Below are 18553 nucleotides of genomic sequence, written 5' to 3'. Positions count from 1 at the left end.
TTTGGAGCGGTGGGTCCTGACTGCCTCTGTGTGTCCAGTAACCTGGCCATCTTTCTGTCTCCTGAGGTCCTGTCTTGCTAGGCCTTGGCTTCCCAGATGGAGGTCATGTTACACGTCAGGGAAGGCAGTCCAGCCACCTAATTACGACAGCTCTTCTGTCCTGAAGCCAAACCCCATCCAAGTTCAGCAAATGGAAGAGGCAGAAAAATGTTCAGCCGGTGAGGTCTATAGGCGCATACTGGATTAGGTCCTAAATCACGGTGGAAATTTTCCTGGAACCGAATGATTCCTTTTGTAAACAAGAACATTCATCTTTCTTTGACTGACGTGTCTGGTCAGGCATGTGCCTCATAGAAACCCCATGACATCTGATCTTGCTCGGGAGTCGGGGTTTGTGTTTGAAAACATAGCTGCCCAGGAAGAGCAGCTGCAGAGCTAGGCCCCAGCTCAGGCTACAAGTTGTGCAGAGTGGCCCAACTTAACCAGATGTTCACCTCTGGGGACAGCATTTGCTTTTCTGATGCCTGTGAACAGGATTTTAACTCACTCAGTCGGTGCATATCTATTAATCACAGTGCTATATGCCAGACACTTTGGGTATAAAAAATTAGGCCTTTCCCTTGAGAAACTTCCAAACTAATTAGGCTGATAAGACATGCATGTATAAAAAGACTACTAAGGCGTCCAGCCCCTGCCTGTCCATGCTGAGATAAGGGAGTGGATTTGGGTATGGAGGTAAGAGTTGTGGGGGATCTGACCAAGGGGGATGACTTTACTAGGTCCCTGGGATCTGACCAGGGAGAATGAAGATGGTGTGAGCAATGGAGAGGGCATGTCAAGGAGAGGGGGTGGCCAGCACGAAGGTCTGGAGGTCAGGAGGACCGAGTCAGGTCTGAGGAGTCTGATGGTAGAGTTAGCCAGCAGGGAGCCGGGAGAGCAGAAGGCGGGCCCCGGGCTGGAGCCTTCAAAACACCAGACTTGAGGAGCTTGAGACCTGTGCTTTGGATTGTGTGACTTTGATAGGATTTGAAGATTCCAGAAAATATGAGCAATGAGCCCAAACAAGGAACAAACATCAGGTTCATTCATTCTTTCAACACAGGATGAAGGGGTGTGGCCAACTGTGCCTACTACGCACCAGGTACCATCCTGGGCTCTGGCGGAAGGAGCAAATACACTGGGCAAAGACCCTGCCCAGTTCATTCTCATGGAGTGTGCATGCTGGTGGCAATTACCTGAGAAGACACATGCGTGTGATGGAGGGCAAGAGCTGTGACCAGCCCAGCCAGCTGAGGGGGTGGCAGTGTTCTGTCTGGCTTGGGGCAGTGGCTGGGAATTAGGTTGTTCATGAGTTGCTCATCTTTTTCTCCACGTTGCTTCTGTCTGTTGACTTGGAGGATAATATTCAACCACAAGGTATTCATCTGACCTATTGTTTGCTGTTGAATATTTTCTTCCCAGTTGCCCCCTGAATGTTGGCTTGGGGCCCCAGGGATAGTGGCAGTCTTTTCAGGGATGTTGTTTTAACTCTGCATGCTTCCTGAGGTAGCGACAGTCAGGGCATCAGATGCCAGGAATTCAGGGCCCTTTGGCTTGGTCCTGAACTCTGCAGGGCAGGTGTTATCATTTCCCCGACTGTGGGCTGGTGTTTGCCAACTCTTGGAGCCCCTGAGGGCCTACATCTCTGGCCCTGGCTGGTGCCACAGCCCCAGCCTGGGCTGCGTGTAGGGGATGTGGCCACAATGAGGGTGACATCTTGGGTCCTTGCCTTTCCTATCTGTGGAGTACAGCATTTGGATGAGGTGAGTGTTTCCCAGACTTTTCCTGGGACAGTCAATTAAACTTTAAAAAGCAGAGAGCGTATCACAGGACTGCCAGCTTTTTATTTTGACAAGCAAGGACATAAAAAAGAAACTGTCAAATGCCAACTCTGCCATCATTGTCATTTCATTCAAAGGGCATGTTAATACCCAACAAAGGAGTGACGACATAATGTCAAAGAAAAGGACAGTTCTTCCCGGGAGAGAATGTCGCCGTCTTTCACTGGCGCTCACGCTTTCCATCATGCAGACTCTAGCCTGGAGCAGTGCTGCTCTGTGACCCATTTGGGTCCCAGGAAACCAGAGGACCTGTGAGCCACCCTGCAGGATTCTTTGCTATGAGAGGGAGGCCCCTCATGAGCCCCATCCTCTACATCCCCCAGGAGGACTTGGGCCACTTCCTTCTCTGCTTCTCCCCTCTTGACCTTGCCCAGCTTCTCACTGTCTGTCCTGGGACTGCTTTTCAGGAACTGGAAGAAGGAAGGGGCCATGGAAGAGTCTGGTCTCACTGGCCCAGATGAGCAACTCCCTCCAACACCCCTTCTCCTGTCTTTCGGTTGCGCTTGGTTGTTTGTCAGCTACGTTCACATCCTTCTTTGGTCTTTTCTCCCCATTAACTTAGGTCATGAAAGTTAACTTGACTGTGGGGCAAAAATTTCTGCTTTCCTTAATGAACATGTGGGTTTGGGACTTCCTGTGGATCTCAGTGATCCATATCTCAGTCCGTCTTGCCTGGAAACCAAACTTGGTCATTCCTTTTGACCTTTGACGGAGTGGACAGAGATCAGGTTTGCTATCTGCAGAATGTGGGTTCTGACATCCTGGTGGGCATCTGAGTTCATTGCCTTGGCTGGTACTAAACTAGTAACTACGACGGATGTTCACAGACTCCCTCATCATGCTTTTTATTTTTTTTAATATCATCAGGGTTTATCCACATAGGTACTATGTGAGGAAAGTGTTTCTAAGCCTACTTTGCCAATGAGGAGTCTCTTATGGACAACTTGTTCTTCCTTGAAAATGTTCCTATACTAAAAGGCTTCTCCTTTCTAAATGGCGGGAATCAGGCCCTGTATATTTTAAGATCTCTTGCATCTCTGATATCTGTAATTCTGTGACTCTGTGATTTATTTCATTTAAAAAATATACTTTTTTGGAAGGGGTTGCTTGGTTCCTTGGAACGAGAAACCCTGCTGTATGACCTTCTCGCAAAGCACATGAAAAAAAAAAAGGATTTGTATTGAGCTCACTGGGGCCTCTGAGAGATTTGACCCCCACGTGACTTTGTATGCCACCGTGCGGGCCACAGGCCTTCAGACAGCCCCGGCGCCTCAGCAGCTTTTCTTTGAGATGGGGATAATAGTGCTAACTCACAATATTATTAACCGTATTCCTTGAGATGACACCAGGCATTTCAAATATTCTGTCCCTTTTAAATACTTCTGCCTCAGTCTTGCTGGTATGATTTTTAGTTATTCCTCAGCTGGAAAGCAAATGTGATTTTTGTCTTCTAGTTAGACCTCTTTGATGGCTTCCTGTCTGGACCTTTTTAGTAAATATTCTGGCGCAACATGGGTTGCCCTGCAGATTGGCAGCTCTGTCTCCCCCTCTCGGCAGGTTAGCTGACTGTCCTGGACCTGGCCTCGGATGCCTGGCTGAGTCATGGCTGGGTTCCTTGCTAGTCCAGGTCTGTGACCCTGAGAGTGAGCTCTGGATTATCACTAGCATTCTCCCATCTTTTTAAGCTAATGGAAGGAAGAGGCAATTATTTTGCAAATGTGGTGTATTGACCAAGATGCGTGCATTTGCCATGAAAGTTTGGGGACTGACTTGTTAAGTTTAAGCAGCCCATGTGGCCCTTGGCAAACATGTCTGATATCTAATGGGCCACTCTGTTCCCAGGTTGGAACCTTCTCTCCTAGGCCATTTCTCCAGCTTGCTTTCTACTCATGGTTGACTATAACCCAATTTATATGACTATATTACAGACTTTTTTGTTATTTGGAAGCCACAGGATAGAAGGCGATCGTTTCAGTAATAGTAACCCACAGTGTCTTATAAGGTAATCTGGCTCTTCCTCCGGGCATCTGCCTATCTGAGGCGGCATGGAATAGAAAGGAAAACATGACCTCTGTCTAGACTGAGAATAGACTGGATTTAAATTTCAATTCTCCATTGATGAGAAGGGTGAACTTGGAAAATTGCCCCACCTTCCTGAGCCTTATATATTCCTACCATGCTGGCTCATTGTGAGGGTTAAATGAATTCATGCAGAATGACTAAATGGAGGAGGTGACCCACAGATGCAGGAGGGACTCAAGGACTTCCTGAGGAGCAGCCCTGCCCTGGGTGCTCAGCACACTGCAGAACACTTTAGAGATGGCTCTCAGAAGAGCCAGAAGGATCCCCGTCCTCCTGTAACATTTCCCCAGCAAGGAAAATGGTACCTGACTGATTGCCCGGGTCACAGAGCTGACCCACATGTGTGCACAGTGAGGGATTCCTAATCCAGGCCTCAGGTCGGGCCATTTCGGAGCTAGACAGAACCCCAGGGAACCTCTACACAGCAACTTCGATTCTGAGACAAGGAAACTGGATGCTGAGGACTTGTTAAAGGTCACCTGGCCTTTCTCTACTGTCACCTTTTCCTACCACAAAGACTTATGTAGTACAGTTGTTCACACAGAGCACACATGTGCTTCTAAGAAAGAAGCTGTCCAGTGCACCTGGTATGTGGTGACTGGAAACATTTGTCATGATGAAGCTGCTTAGGAGCGGCAGAGACACAGTAAACTCATCCAGAGCAGTGGGTTTTGTCTGGGCTCCTTTGTCTGCTCCTCCTGGTCTGAATCTGTGGACAGTGTCCCCATTCCTGGAGATGTGGCTCATAGCTGGCAAGCACAGTAGTTGCTGGATGGATTCATCTGGTATCCATAGCCAAGTCCCCTGCTGAGGCAGGGTCCTGGGCGTGCATGGGGAAGGCAGCCGAAGCACAGGAAGCTCTGAAGAGAGGAAGAGGATGGGTGGTGGAGCTTTCCAAGGGTACGAAGGAACGCTACCACCTGTGCTCACCAGCTCAGGGAGGACCTGAGTCCCTTGGCGCCCTACTTTCTAGCCCAGGGGTCTCCCATGACCACCTCCTTCTTCCCTTCCATTCACAGAACTCTCACTAGGAAAATCCCAGCTGGCCGGGCCCACATTCTGCTTTATTTGCTTGAGCTGCTTTAGGTAATCTGCCTAATCCCCTAATATGCAGGATTATTGGTACCTGGGAGAATGCCCACAGCCAGCCTCCCGCCCAGGAGGTGGAATAGGCTGCTGGTGGGCCTCCCCTTCATCTGTTTGGCAGACATGCAGGTGTCTGGAAGACCCTGCCCCAGCATCCAGGCCCAGGAAACTGAGGCAACTGGATCAGGACAGAGGCTTTCCTGGAGGCCCAGAAGCCCCAGGTGACTGTAAGGTGGTGAAGTACATGTATTTCTGGGTCTTAGGCCCAACTGTGCTATAGAATGCTATAATCGCCATCATGAAATAAAGCTAAAGAGGCCTATAGATTTTTACTCAAGGGATTTCAACCTTTCTCCTCCAGAAAAATCCCTTCACCCAGATGTAGCATAACCCAGACCCTGATAGGGAAGCTACTCTGGGCAGAAGCTTTTGTCTTCCCCAGGGCTGGGCCTTGCCTCCGTTGCCCTCCTATCATGATCCCTTTCAGCACCTTGCATGAGCCTGGGCTCCCTGGAATAGAAAGCTGTGATTTACCTCACTGCTCTCTCTCTCTCTCATATCCCAGGTGGGGACTTTGTTCAGAGAGGTTAAGTGACTGGCTGAGGCCACACAGCCTTGAATGTGGGCCTTCCAGTTTCAGGTCCAGAACCCTTCACCCTGTCACCTTTCTCTGGCAAGAGAGACTGTTCCTCTGCTTTGCACCCAGCTGAGGGCAGCTGTGTGCTCGCTGCAGGTTCAGCTTTGCCCACGAGAGGGGGGAGGCAAGGCAGGGGAGTTGCCAGTGGTGGAGGGCAGGGAGGTCCAGGCAGACAGAATGAACAACTCAGAGCAAGGCCTGTGGATGTGCGCTCACAGAAATGGCTTTCTGATGTCAACCTAGAAAATCTGAGGACAAAGTGGGACCGTCAGGCACAAGGAGAGAACATATGTGAGTTTTTTGGTCCTTCCTTCTCTCACAGCCTTCTGGAGCAGAGCATCCTGGGTAGATGCCATGGCACCAGGGCCCTGGGCAGAGGATCCAGCAGGGAGACCCTCTTATCTGGTCCCATAGGGAATAGGAGAGGTGGTTTCCTGCCAGCCCAGATCCCTTTCAGACCCCCAGCCCCAAATCAGATGCCTCAGACCCTGCAGGGCTCAGTCAGGGCTGCCTCTGAAAGGAGCCAGGTGCTCTGGACCACATTAAGCCCTGTGAGGATGCAAAGGTCAGGGAGGAAGCCACATCTTCTCCTCCAGGGGCATCTGCCTAGAGAACTCAGTTCTTAGCGGGGGCTTCACTACCTGTCAGCTCAGCCACCTACATTTCCAATTCCATGCTCTGCTCCTTGAAGGCCGATTCATGGTTCTGGGCAGAGAAAGGAACTCTGTCCCACTGCCCTTGATTTAAGGACCCTCCTGAGGCACAGGGACCTTGAAGAAGGGTTGCCACAGTACACACAGTACCAGAAGTGGGGTGGATTGCGTGTTCACAATGGCACTAAACCTTTCACAGGCCCTTGGCAGCAGGCGGTAATCCTCCCACGGCCATTTATCCCATTTTCTCCTCACTCTGCTCCTGGGGGGATGGTAGGGCAGGTACTCACTCAACCCTTTGTGGCATCAGACAGCTGGATTTAAATTTCAGCTGTCTCCTTGGGCCAGCTGCTTAACTCAACCATCTGTCAAATAGGGACATTGGCATCTACTCGTAGGGTTATGCAAAGAAATGGTCGCCATTGTCATCATCATCATCATCATCATTATTTACCAGTAATATGATCTAGATTTTGCACAGGCCAAATATTGTCCCTCCATTAGCTGTAGCTCTCCTCCCTCCTGCCTCCCACCAAAATGTATCAAGTACTTTCTGTGAATGCACCGTGTTTTAATATTGAAGAAACAGTCTTGAACAAAATAGGTAAAAATTCTTTCCCTCATGAAACTTTAAAAAAAAAAGATTAAGTAAGGCGTGTAGGCTTCCGATGGTGGTAGGGAGGCTCTGAAAAGGAAGAGACCCTAGAGGGGGAGTGGTCGGGTCGGGTGGGTGTCACTTCCAACAGGGCGATCAAGGAAGGGCTCATGGATCAGGTGAGGGTTTGAAAAGCACCAAGGGAGCAGCCATGTGGACACCTGGGGCCAAGGGAGCCACCAGGGCAAACAGCCTGAAGATAGGGGGTGGGCCTGGATTGTTCTGGGCTCCGGGAGGCCCATGAGCCTGAAGTGGTGTCCCAGGGTGACAAGCTGGAGAGGGGCAGATCAGGAGGATGGCCTGTGAGAGGACTGTGTTGTCCTCTGAGTGGGAGGGGAAGCCACAGGAGGGTGTAGGGCCCAGTTCTGACCCAATCTGACCAGTGTTTTAAGAAGAGTTTTCTCGCACCAGGTAATCCCCGCTATTTGGGAGGCTGAGACAGGAGGATTGCAAATTTGAAGCCAGCCTGGGCAACTTAGAGAGAACCTATCTCAAAATGAAATTTTAAAAAAGACTGTTGGTGTAGTTCAGTGGTAGAGCGCTTGCATAGTATGCAGGAAGTTCTGGGTTGGATCCAGTACTGCAAAAAACAAGAAGAAAAAAAAAAAAGGCTTTTTCCCCTCCCAGATGGCCATTGCCTGAACAACTGCCCAGGTCGTGGATGGGGAGCCAGTGTTGGAAGACCTGAGGTGTCATTAAACCAGACACACTTGGAGTTCCACTATCAGGTGACCCTCAGCAAGCAGCAGGGAGGGGACTCCAGAATCCCCCTAAAACCTGGACCTGCTGTCTCCTCATCTTGCCTGATGCAGTCACTCAGCAGGTGTGGCGCCTGCGGTGACCTTGGCATCTGGTTTAGCTGCAGGTGTCCTGTGAGTGTGACAGAGCGGGGTGAGTGAACCAGATCAGGTGAGAAGGGGTGTGGCAGGAGGTCACACCCACAGGGAAGGCCGCACAGCTCTGGGGCCTCCTAGCAGGGCGAGGCAGTGCAGCCCTATTGGGGTGCTGGAGATAACTGGGCCCGCCCTGTGAGGTGCAGCCGGCTGCGGATCCAAGTGCTGAGCCCCATGCTCTCTGCGGCCTCTGACTTTTGGGCGAGGGGCTTCTTGGCCCTCCCTTTGCAAAGCAGCTGGTGCTTTGGGAAAGTGCTGTGCTTTAAGTAGCCAGGCCGAGGTTCTTGGGATTCACGTGGGTGAACAGGCGGCACTCAGCCCCAGAAGAGAAATGAAATGACGTGCCCCAGGCCACCAAGAAAAGCTGGGCTTGGGCTTGCTTCACTTTGACACTCAGCTCTTTGTACCACATCACAGATCTGAAAGCTCTAGCATCCTGGGTCCGATTTGGGGAGGAAGAGAGACAGATAGCCCAGATCTGAGGGTGGGGACTGTGAGGTCCCGGGATTCAAGTGGGACTTGCTCTCCATGACCCCCACACCCGAGCCCAGTAAGGCTTCTGACCATCTTGGAAACACCTCAACCCCAGGTTGCAAGCTGGGGCGGCACAGGATACTGCTTGGGAGTGACCAAGTCATTTGGTCTAGACTTGGAGCAGTCGTGTTGGAGGAAGCACCAAGAGATAAGAGAAGTAGAGTCAGTGGTGGGGGAGTGGTCACGCCTTGGCTGGGTGGTAATCTGGGGGGCCTGGGGGGCCCCCATCCTGTGCCTTCCCCTCCAGGCTGTTTTCTCATCTGCATAGTGAGGGGAGGGTGGCATCTTGAGGCCCCTTCTCAAGTTTTGGTCTTTGATCTTGAGATTCAGGTGGAAATGCCCAAATACCAAACAACTGGGTGGTCAGTATGGTAAGTACCAAGTTCTGGAATCCTGTCAGACCCTTGGTGACCGAAGATAGGGGATGCCCTCTGTGGCCATGTCAACAGGAAGTCACTGTGGGGAGCACTGCTGGGAGAAATGGGGAGAAGGCCATGTGCCATGTAGGGACCCAGGCCACTCTGCTGTCTAGCATCCCCAGCCTCCTGTGCCTGCACCTCATCCTGAACCCTCCCAGCCTCTGTTCTGGGCACTGAGCTTGGATGTGGGTCCAGGAGGCAGCTGCAGCTTGCTTTACCAGCCTCTGCAGGGAGGGACAGGCAGAGAGCAGCAGCTGAGTGACAGCTGCAGGGGTCCTCCCAGCAAGCCAAGCTCCTTTCTCAGGGATCCTCCCAGGGTTGGGACTGGGGGCTCTGGCAAAGGTTCCAGCATGATCTTTTCATTCTGGATAATCCCCTGCCAGCCTGCACCACTGCCCCAAATCTCAAGTTTTTCTTGGCTTCTCACTCCTGCAGTTTCTTCTTCCCACCCCCTGAAAGCCTCCTTTCATCCATTTCTGGGGATCTGGTGGCTTGTCCTCCTGAGACTGGGGCAGCTAGAGCATGTGGCCAGCAGGGTCTCTCTCTTACACACACTCACACACACACGTACCACGGACCCACTTGCACACAGTGACTTCCCGACTGACACCAGAGCAGCCTGTCTGGCCGTGCTCAGAGGTCCTCCCTGGGTGGTGGCCTGGTCCTTCTCTGCAGAGGACAGTGGGAGGTTTGGGATGGCTGGTGCTCATGTTGCCATTCAGAGGTGAGTGCTGTTCCCCTCTGAGGCAATGTGTGTGGGGACACAGGAGAGAGAACACTGGACTCACTCACTGGCCCTAGGTCTCATCTCAGAAGTGGGAGGCTGGTCCAATGGAGCTTAGAACCAGAAGGGATCTAGGGGGACCTTGGCTTGGGCCCACTCCCAGCTGTCCTGAGTGGGTCATGCCCTTCTTCCAGAACTCAGGGCAGCTTCCCCCAGGGGCTCAGTGCTTAAGGTGGAGGGTAACCACCTTGAGAAATTACACTTGTATATTTCCATTCTGTAACTGTTAGTGTCCCACCCAGAACCCCTGTTAATGCAGGGTTAACAGCCCATTCCCACGAGGTGCCGTGTTGCTCAGCTGCAGCAGCTTCGTGTGGAGCACTGTGCCTGCACCGTCCATCACCTCCCTCCTTTAAGATTCCCAGCAGTGGCGCACACCTGTAATCCCAAAAGCTCAGGAGGCCGAGGTAGGAGGATCGTAAGGTCAAAGCCAGCCTCAGCAACTTAGGGAGGCCCTAAGCAACTCAGCAAGACCTTGACTCAAAATGAAAAATAGAAAGGACTGGGGATGAGGCTCAGTGGTTAAGCACCCCTGGGTTCAATCCCTGTTATCAAGAAAAGAAAAATTACCAGTGCCTCTCTGGGGGGTGGTGTGTACCTCCCCATTTTACACGGTGAGGGCCGTGGGAGCCAGCTGGTCAGCAGCAGAGCAGGCTGGATCCCCTGTGGGCTCCCTGCCCCAGCTGGAACTGTCAGGCTCTATTCTGTCCCTGAGATGCCTGCTTTCAGTTACCTGGTCGGTAAAATGGGGATAGTTCCTCCTGCCTGTTGGATTTATTGTGAGGTTTACACAGAATGCACAGGAAACTCTGTGCATTTTGGTAGCCTGTTCTGACTTGATAAGTGGTGGCCATCACTGTTCTTACAGGCTCTGCCCCAGCCACCCTCCTCTCTCCGAATGTTCCCAACCAGGCCATTTTACCCTTCTGGGCCTCTGCCCCCTTTTCCCTGGTATGCGGGGTTGTGACACCTGTGTCGGGTGCTTAGGGCAGAGTGAGGTGGGTGGAGAGCAGGGCCTCTGGCTGCAGACCACGCAGGTGCCCGGTGACTGGCCGCCCGCAGGGCCTTTGTTCAGCTCCCGGGACACCCCCCCCCCGCTGCCCCTCCCCCAGACTGGTCTCCCCCATGTGGTAATTAAGCTCGCAAGATCCCATGTAAGCAAATAATAACAAGGGCATTATCTCCCTGTAGTCTCTGTTTTCCTTGCCTATCATAAAGTAATTAAAATAATGAATGCCTTGTAAAACAATAGGTAAGAGAGCTGCGAAATAGCACTATCTGCCACACGCCTCCTGGGCCGGCATTATTGATGCATTAGAGCCACTGCCACTGCAGGGCCTCCCGCCTCCCAGGCTTTTCTGTGAGTTCCCTCCCCTGGGGACTATCAGGTGGCCAGGGAGCCTGAGTCCCCCATTTAGGATCGGCGAGCTGGCCCTCCAAGTCCCCTAGTGGCAGCCAGGAGCCAGTTCAGACACAATCCCGGGAGGAAGCACAGAGCCCTGCTTTGAGGGCCTGCTCCCTTCCCCCCACCAGCTGTCCAGGTCTGAATGGAGCAGGAGGCCCTGGATGAAGGAAGAGGCCAGGAGACAGCTGGGGTACTGTCATGTCCCATGATGCACTGCCCCAATGGTCAGGATGTGGTTCCCGGATGGGTCCCCAGGCCAGCAGATGGGCACTGCCTGGCCACTGGGTGGACCTAGCACTCTGGCTTCACGAGCCCTCCCCACGCTCCAGCTCCAACTGGACAACCACTACTTTCTGGTGTCCATGTTGGTGTTAGAAGTGGGTAGGGTGGGTGGGACCAACGGTCTGAGCGTGTATTAAGTGCCATAGGGTGCTGTTTCATCTCAATGCCTGTGGACTGGGCAGTGTTGTCCCTTATGAGGGGGGGATCCCACAGAGTCAGGAGAGCTAGATTTTCCCTCTGGGTCTTCCCTTTGGTTACTATGGCTGCCCATGGATCAGCTGCCTTCCTGGAGACCCACCTGTTCAGTCGCACGTGGTTGGGACTCAGACACCGGAACACGTCCTAACCGGCCACTGACACTGACCTAGGAGAGACTCGGTGCCGCACACATCAGCAAGCGGCCCTCCAGTATACCCACCCAGCGGCGTCCCTCTCCCAGGCTCCTCCTGGGATTGTTCTAGTCCATGGGGCTGAACACACTTGCAAGTAAATGTCAGCTTCCTGTGCAGCTTCTCCTGTCCCCACTTTGCCCCAGCCAGGGCTGCCAGAGGGGAAGAAGCCCCATCAGGAGCAGCTTCCTGCCTGCTGCGGCCGAGCCCCAGGGTTGACTCATGCAGAGCCTCCTCACTGGCCTCTGTGCTCCCCTGGCCTCACTGGGCCCCAGGCCCTCCCGTGCAAAGATTTCCACCTCTGCCTCTGGTAACCCCCACCCCCTGCTCCCATTTCAAGGCCCAAGGGTTTGCTTTGGAAAATCGACTCCAGGGTTTTAAATGATGAATATAATTTGCTGGCTGGCGTCTTTTTATGCATCTTCATTGCAGTAATAATCTCAGTGGGTATTTCAGTATGGGTTCAGTTATATTTGCCTGTTTGGTAAATAATAAAGTTTGGTATAAGTATGTGCCATGCAGTATTCGGGACATACTTATATTAAAAAAAAGAAGTGTTGTTTATTTGAAATTCAGATTTAACTGGATACCCTGCTTTTTTGTTTTTGTTGTTTGGTTGTTTTAAATCTGGCAGCCCTGAGCCCAGGCTCTATGGCTGATGAAGGGCTAATACTCATTTCACTCATTATTCATGCTTGTTGAGCCAACTTTGTGCCAGGGACTCTGTGAGGCACTGGGGCCACAGCAGTAGGGGAGGTAGATAATAAGTGAAATCAGTAAGTGGATTGTAGAGTGAATTAGAGGCTTTAAGTGCTATGGTGGGAAATAAAGCAGAAAAGAGTCATGGAAAGAGTTACAATTTTAAAAGGTAGCCAGAGAAGACTTCACTGAGAAAGGGATATATAAGCACTTGAGGAGAGGAGGGAGCAAACCCCAAGCATCTATGGGAGCAAAGTATTCTAGCAAAGGGCGTACTGTGTGCAAACTTGTATAATCAAGTGCCCCGTGTGGAATTCAGTTATCTGATGATGTCAACCTGTTACCTTAAGGAAATTTTAAGCTGTGAAGGAAAATTTATTCTTTCCTGTAACTGAAAAGGTCAGGTGTGGATTTCAGGCATAGCTGGATCCAGGTGGTCAAGTGATGACACTAATATCCCATAGATTCTACTTTCCTCCCAGGGTGGCTTTATTCTCACAGAAGGATTACTTTTTTGATTCTTTCTAGCAAATGTTCTGGGTTTGAGTTTTATTGGATGGGCATGCGTCCTTTGACAATCCCTGGCCCGGTCACTATTACCAGGGGAATAGAATGGACTGACTGAACCAATATGGGGCCATCAGTCCCTCTTGAGTCACATAGACTCAGATGAATGGATAGGACTGTCCTTAAAGAAAAGTGAGTGTGCTGCTGTGTGAGGGTCACAAAGACTGGGCAGGTGAAGACCCCAGTGTACTGAACACATTCTCTCTCACAGCTCTGGGACCCTAGACAGGTACAGCTCTGGGACCCTAGACAGGTTGCTTTCCCTCCCGAGTCTGGGGCCTTCCTCTTTAAAATGGACAGAGAATACTGTCTTTTTCATAAAGATGTTTCAAAAGGAAATAGAGAAAGGACTTTTTAAAAGCCGATTTTTACAAAGTAGAAGCCCTACCCACCCCACCCCCCACCTCAGCCAGGTGGCCGTTTGGGCCTTGATTCCTCATGGGAAGGGGTGTTATTTAAAGGTACTTGTTCCCTGTGTCCCAACTCTTGTTCTCTCTGTTGCCAGGAGGCCCAGAAGATTAACAATGGCTCGAGCCAGGCCGACGGCACTCTCAAGCCAGTGGACGAGAAAGAGGAGGCAGTGGCCGCCGAGGTCGGCTGGATGACCTCCGTGAAGGACTGGGCTGGGGTGATGATCTCCGCCCAGACGCTGACCGGCAGAGTCCTGGTGAGTCCCCGGCCTCCCCACACCAGGGGGCCTGGACCGTGACCTTGACGGCTGTGTGTGTGAGACGTGGGGTTCTGCTGGGCCTCCTCCAGGCCGCAGGCAGCCAGTGGGGGGTCATGCTCCCTCCTGCTCCCGCGAGCTCCTGGGGGAGAGGCCGTGCCCTCTGTGCACAGCTAAGCTGGTGGCCTGTGAGCCCTCTGCAGGGCAGGCCAGCATCCTGGGCGGAGGCTGTCGGAGGACACACTGAACCTTCTCTGCTTGCAGGATAGATGTGCACACAGGCGTGCGTGCACACAAACACACGCACACACACACACACACACACACACACAGCTGGACCGTCTTAGGACAAAGCAAGACCAAGAAACACGTGCCTATCAAGGACCCGCACACCCCGGGAGCCCGGGTGCTGTGTGTATGTGTGTGTGTGCTGCCTTCCGGGGACGTCACTGCTGTCCCCTGGTGGCCAGGTGGTGAGCCCCTTTTAGTCCGTGTCTCACTGTCCACCTGCCCGGGGTGGATGCTCCCAGTCATGGTGCTGCTGAAGCTGTCCAGGTCCCCGTGCGGGGAGCACTGCCCACGGCCCTTCATTCAGACGCCATTGTTGCGCAGGCCCGTCTGCAGCTGGGGCTCTTCTCCCAGCGGGTCCTGCTTCTCTTTGATCTGCTTGCAGAGCTTGGCTTCCTTGGCTGGCCTCATGAGCCCTGGCTTGGGGCAAGGACCAGGGGTGGGACAGGCCTAGGGGACAGAACATACCCAGGCACTCAGGGACGAGCTGGCTACCACTGCCAGGCCGGCTCCTGTCACAGGGGCTCCCTGCTGTGGTTGCCCTGCTCACCGGCTTTCCTGGGTCTGCTCTGGTTTGGGAGTTTCCCTGAGAAGGAAGTGCCTTCGGGGTGACTTCTCACTGTGACTCTTGAAGTTCTTTTTTGTGTGGGGCCATCCTTCCTGCGCCTGAAGTGAGGATGCCATTGGGAATCATTTGGCTTAGGGATAGATGGAGCGGGGACTTCCCAGTGGCTGAGTGGATCGGGCAGGGACACTGGAATATGGGTGTTATCGCCTGGATGAACCTCGTAGAGTCTCAGTGAGGAGGTGATTGTAGATAGAGCGAGGTGGCAAGACTTTCACTGATGCTTTGTGGGGGGAATTCTGTGTTGTGTTTGGGATAAAAACTCACAGACTGCTGAAGCAGATGTTGAATGCCCTGCTCCAGGAATCCAAAGAAGGCTGGCCAGATGGCCTTCCAGGAGGACAGAGCCCTGGGACCTGTGGAGCCATCCTGAGGGTTCTGGCTGTGAAGCCATGGCTGGAACCCACTGAGAACAGAGAGAAAGAGGAGAGATGCAAGTCTGGGGTTTTGGAGGAGGAGAGAAAAGCTAGTGAGGTCAGTCACTGCAGGAGGAAGACAGGGGGAGGATCTGGTCCCTTGTGCCCAGGAGAGAACATGTCCACTGAGGACTTGCAGGTTTTTCCTGTTGTCCGTGCTGTGTGGCCGTTGTCATCCTGTCCTTTCTGGTTCTCAGGTGAAGTCTCCATTGCTTCTTTGGGTTGGTGTGTGAGTAAATTTTGCCCTGGAGACGCCAAGAGGTTGGATTCTGGGCCTGAGCATTCATGGGGCACAAAATGGCGGCTGTGTACCCGACACACATGGCAATGGCAGACGCAGAAGGGAAGGCAGCTTGGTTGTGCAGTGTAACACTTGCTCCTCATACGTGGCCCTTATAGTTAGTGCTTATTATCTTCATCAGCATTAACCAAGAATTACCAAGCACCGACTCTGGCCTAAGCATCTTTTCCATCCTGTGGGAAACAAGAAATGATCCTGATTCTACTATACCATGCAAGACCATGGCCAAAGGAGCCTGTGGGGAGAGATGCAGAGTCCAGGCTGCGTATGTGTGTGCACTTGTGTGTCAGAGAGGCTGCAGGAGGAGGGAGAAGATCACAGGGAGGAGGCCTCTGAACTGGAGCTTCCCTGTCTAAATGAACTAGGTGTACACTTGGTGATCTAGAACATACCAAAAATAAGAACATCCTTGAGCTCAAAAACAAGGACCTCTCAGGGGGAGTCCAGAAGCTGTGAAGAATACCTGGTGAGGTGGAAAGCACTGGAGTTGAACTTTGAGAGAAGAGTTAGGATCCTGAAAGTCAAAGGAGTGGAAATCCTTCCCTAGTGATCAAGCTGCAGGACCAGAAGGGAGCCTGGCATACTGCAGGAAGAGGGGGTCCCACTAGTGAGGCCCAGGGCCAAAAGCACAAGGGTATCCAGGAACAAGAAAGATCAGGAAGGTGACTGGAGACAGCTTGTCAGGTCTTCAAAGGCCAAGCTGAAGAATTTGGGCTGGGTATTAAAGACTGGGCGATTTTGAGGGAGAGGCACCTTGATTGGTTGTTGTATGAAGAGCAGGTGGATAAGGGCAGACCCAGTGGGGAAGGTGGGAGTTGGAGGTCCTAGGACAAGTGAGGGTGGTGAGCTCTGTGCCAGTGATAGCACAAGGGATGGGATGGCTGTGACCCTGGAGAGGCAAGGCCTTACCTGACACCAAGTACTGGATTGGGGCTACAGTGCAGCTGGGATTCCTAGGGCCACACACACCCCGCTGCCCCTCCATTGGCTGCTGTGCCACCCATCACACCGTGGAGAGCCCCCTGTGATCCGGTGCGATGTCATTGTATTCACCCCGCGTCTCCTGCCCTGCTGCTGGGTTACAGGGCCTCCTTACAAGGAAGCAAGCCAGCCTTGCCCAGGAATCCGTCTCTCTTTTACAGTTGAGAAAACCAAGGCATAGGAAGGACCTTGACTTGCCAAAAAATTAGCTGCTTTAAGTGTCAGAGCCAGCCTGGTAACTGTGGGCCTCCAGACTGCTGCGCCTTCAACTGGAGATAATGCCTTTTCTTTTCCGAGTCACTGCCAGCTGTTGCTTTGTCTGTGACATTTTGACATTACCACTTGGTGCCAATTAGGTCCTCAGGCCACTTGGCTTGACCCTCTTAACATTTGCGTATGGAAGCAGAGCTGCCCAGGCCCCATTGCCTGGCTTCCCAAGATGCCAGCTGCTCTCTGAAGGTCCCCTTGAGAAAGTCCTGCCCGGGCTGTTGGGCCCTCAGAGCCCAGCAGGCCCCACTGCACAGTGAACAGGATCTCAGGTTCCAGCTGGTAGCTTGAGAATAGGCTTTAGGGGACAGCAGGGCCTTGTTTGCACCAAGGACGCACTTCACACTAAAGTCACAGCACACAGGAGGAAACTGTGCTGCCTATTCAGAACCCAAAGCTGTGTTTGTCCTGAGCTGTCCAAATGTTTATCCCTGCATCGCTGGGACCAGAGCAAGAGTAGGCATCTGGCTGTTCAGAGTTTTCCTTTTTTCAATTTTTAATTTGTTTTCCTTGACGCACTCTCAGGAGCATGGTGCCCACATCCGGGCCCCTTTCTCACCTGTCTGATTACCACAGGTGAGAGAGTCTTGAAGCTGGGACATTGTGGGTAAGGCCCAGCTGGGAAAGGATTTGCCAGAATAACTCCAGGATATCCACAACGTCTCTCAGACAGGCATGTCATTCATTTGATGAATGTGGACTCCTGACCTGCACTGGACTCTGTGCTAGGCACAGAGCATGAAGTAGTGAGCACTGGGCAACAGGCTGTGGACTATTCAAGTTGCTGAACTAGATGTAAAGTTGTGGAGCTCCATTTAAAAAATGACAAATGATCGTTGCCATTCACCAGGGCTTTTTATAGTCAACACCTGGAGCCTCATCACCAAAGTGATGAGATTCCTTGACCTCCCTAACCTCAGGTCTCAGAATAGCCTCTCTGCCTCTTCTCACCCTGGCACCAGCTTAGCTGCACAGAAACAGCCAGCCTGGGATGGATGGAGCCTGCTCTTGGTGCAGGTGACTGAGAGATTCTACATCGCAGCAGTACCAGACTGTCAAGGATTATTGCTTCCATTATTTTTTTTTAAATTAAAGAATATTTGGGGCTGGGGATATAGCTCAGTTGGTAGAGTGCTTGCCTCTCAAGCATGAGGTTCTGGGTTCAAATCCCCAGCACCACACACCAAAAAAAGAAAAAAAGAATATTTGTTTTCTGATTCTAAAAGTTCTTTTGATCCTCCACATCCATAAGTTCCACATCCATGGATTCAAGCAAGCATGTATGGAAAATACTGAGGAAGGCTGGGCACGGTGGTGCACGTCTGTAATCCCAGCAGCTGGGGAGGCTGAGGCAGGAGGATCATAAGTTCAAAGCCAGCCTCAGCAACTCAGTGAGGCCTTAAGCAACTCAGTGAGACCATGTCTCTAAATAAATATAAAAAGGGCTGGGGATGTGACTCAGTGACTGAGTGCCCCTAGGTTCAATCCCTGGTACCCCCCAAAATTAATGATAATAATAATTACACACCCACACACACACAAATACACACACACACAAATACACACACACACACACACTGAGGAAGAAGACTGCACCTGTACTGAATATGTGCTATCTTTTTCTTGTCATCATTTCCCAAATACTACTGTACAGTGATCGTATCACATGTATCTAGCAATGATTGAAAGCATGCGGGGGTGGATATTTGGGGGTCCTGTGCAAGAGCTACACCATTTAAACCAGGGGCTTGAGCAGCTGTGGAGTTAGGTATATCCATGGGGGCTCCTGGAACCAGTCTCCAGCAGTTACTGGTGGACACCTTAAGCATAGTACGTGCTTACTTTGGAACTTTGGAACGTGGTAGAATTGTTGGTAAATTCCACTTTAGGATATGAAGTTGGCCCACAATGGGAGACTTGGAATCCAAGAGTCAATGTCATCAGAGTTCCTCCGTGGAGGTTGTTGAGGACTTGCTTCAGTACGTCTCACCTGATGCATTTTGCACAAATGCCCATAGAATAAATAGTTCTTTGCATTAGAGA

The 18553-nt window shown here is 51.9% G+C and overlaps 1 protein-coding gene across 27 annotated transcripts in view; it reads left to right on the top strand.

Moving 5' to 3' along the window:
* Window positions 1-18553, top strand: part of Kcnma1 (potassium calcium-activated channel subfamily M alpha 1) — a 723575-nt gene that overhangs the window by 198186 nt on the left and 506836 nt on the right. For all 27 annotated transcript variants that reach the window (XM_047552140.1, XM_047552139.1, XM_047552148.1 and 24 more), the window contains exon 2: window positions 13471-13632. In XM_047552140.1, coding sequence (XP_047408096.1) covers window positions 13471-13632 — 162 coding nt within the window. The remainder of the gene's footprint in view (window positions 1-13470; window positions 13633-18553) is intronic.

The sequence above is a fragment of the Sciurus carolinensis genome, chromosome 5, assembly GCF_902686445.1.
Source record: "Sciurus carolinensis chromosome 5, mSciCar1.2, whole genome shotgun sequence".
In the NCBI taxonomy this organism is placed as follows: Eukaryota; Metazoa; Chordata; class Mammalia; order Rodentia; family Sciuridae; genus Sciurus; species Sciurus carolinensis.
Note: the sequence above shows the minus strand (reverse complement) of the source record. Positions and strands in the feature narration are given on the sequence as shown.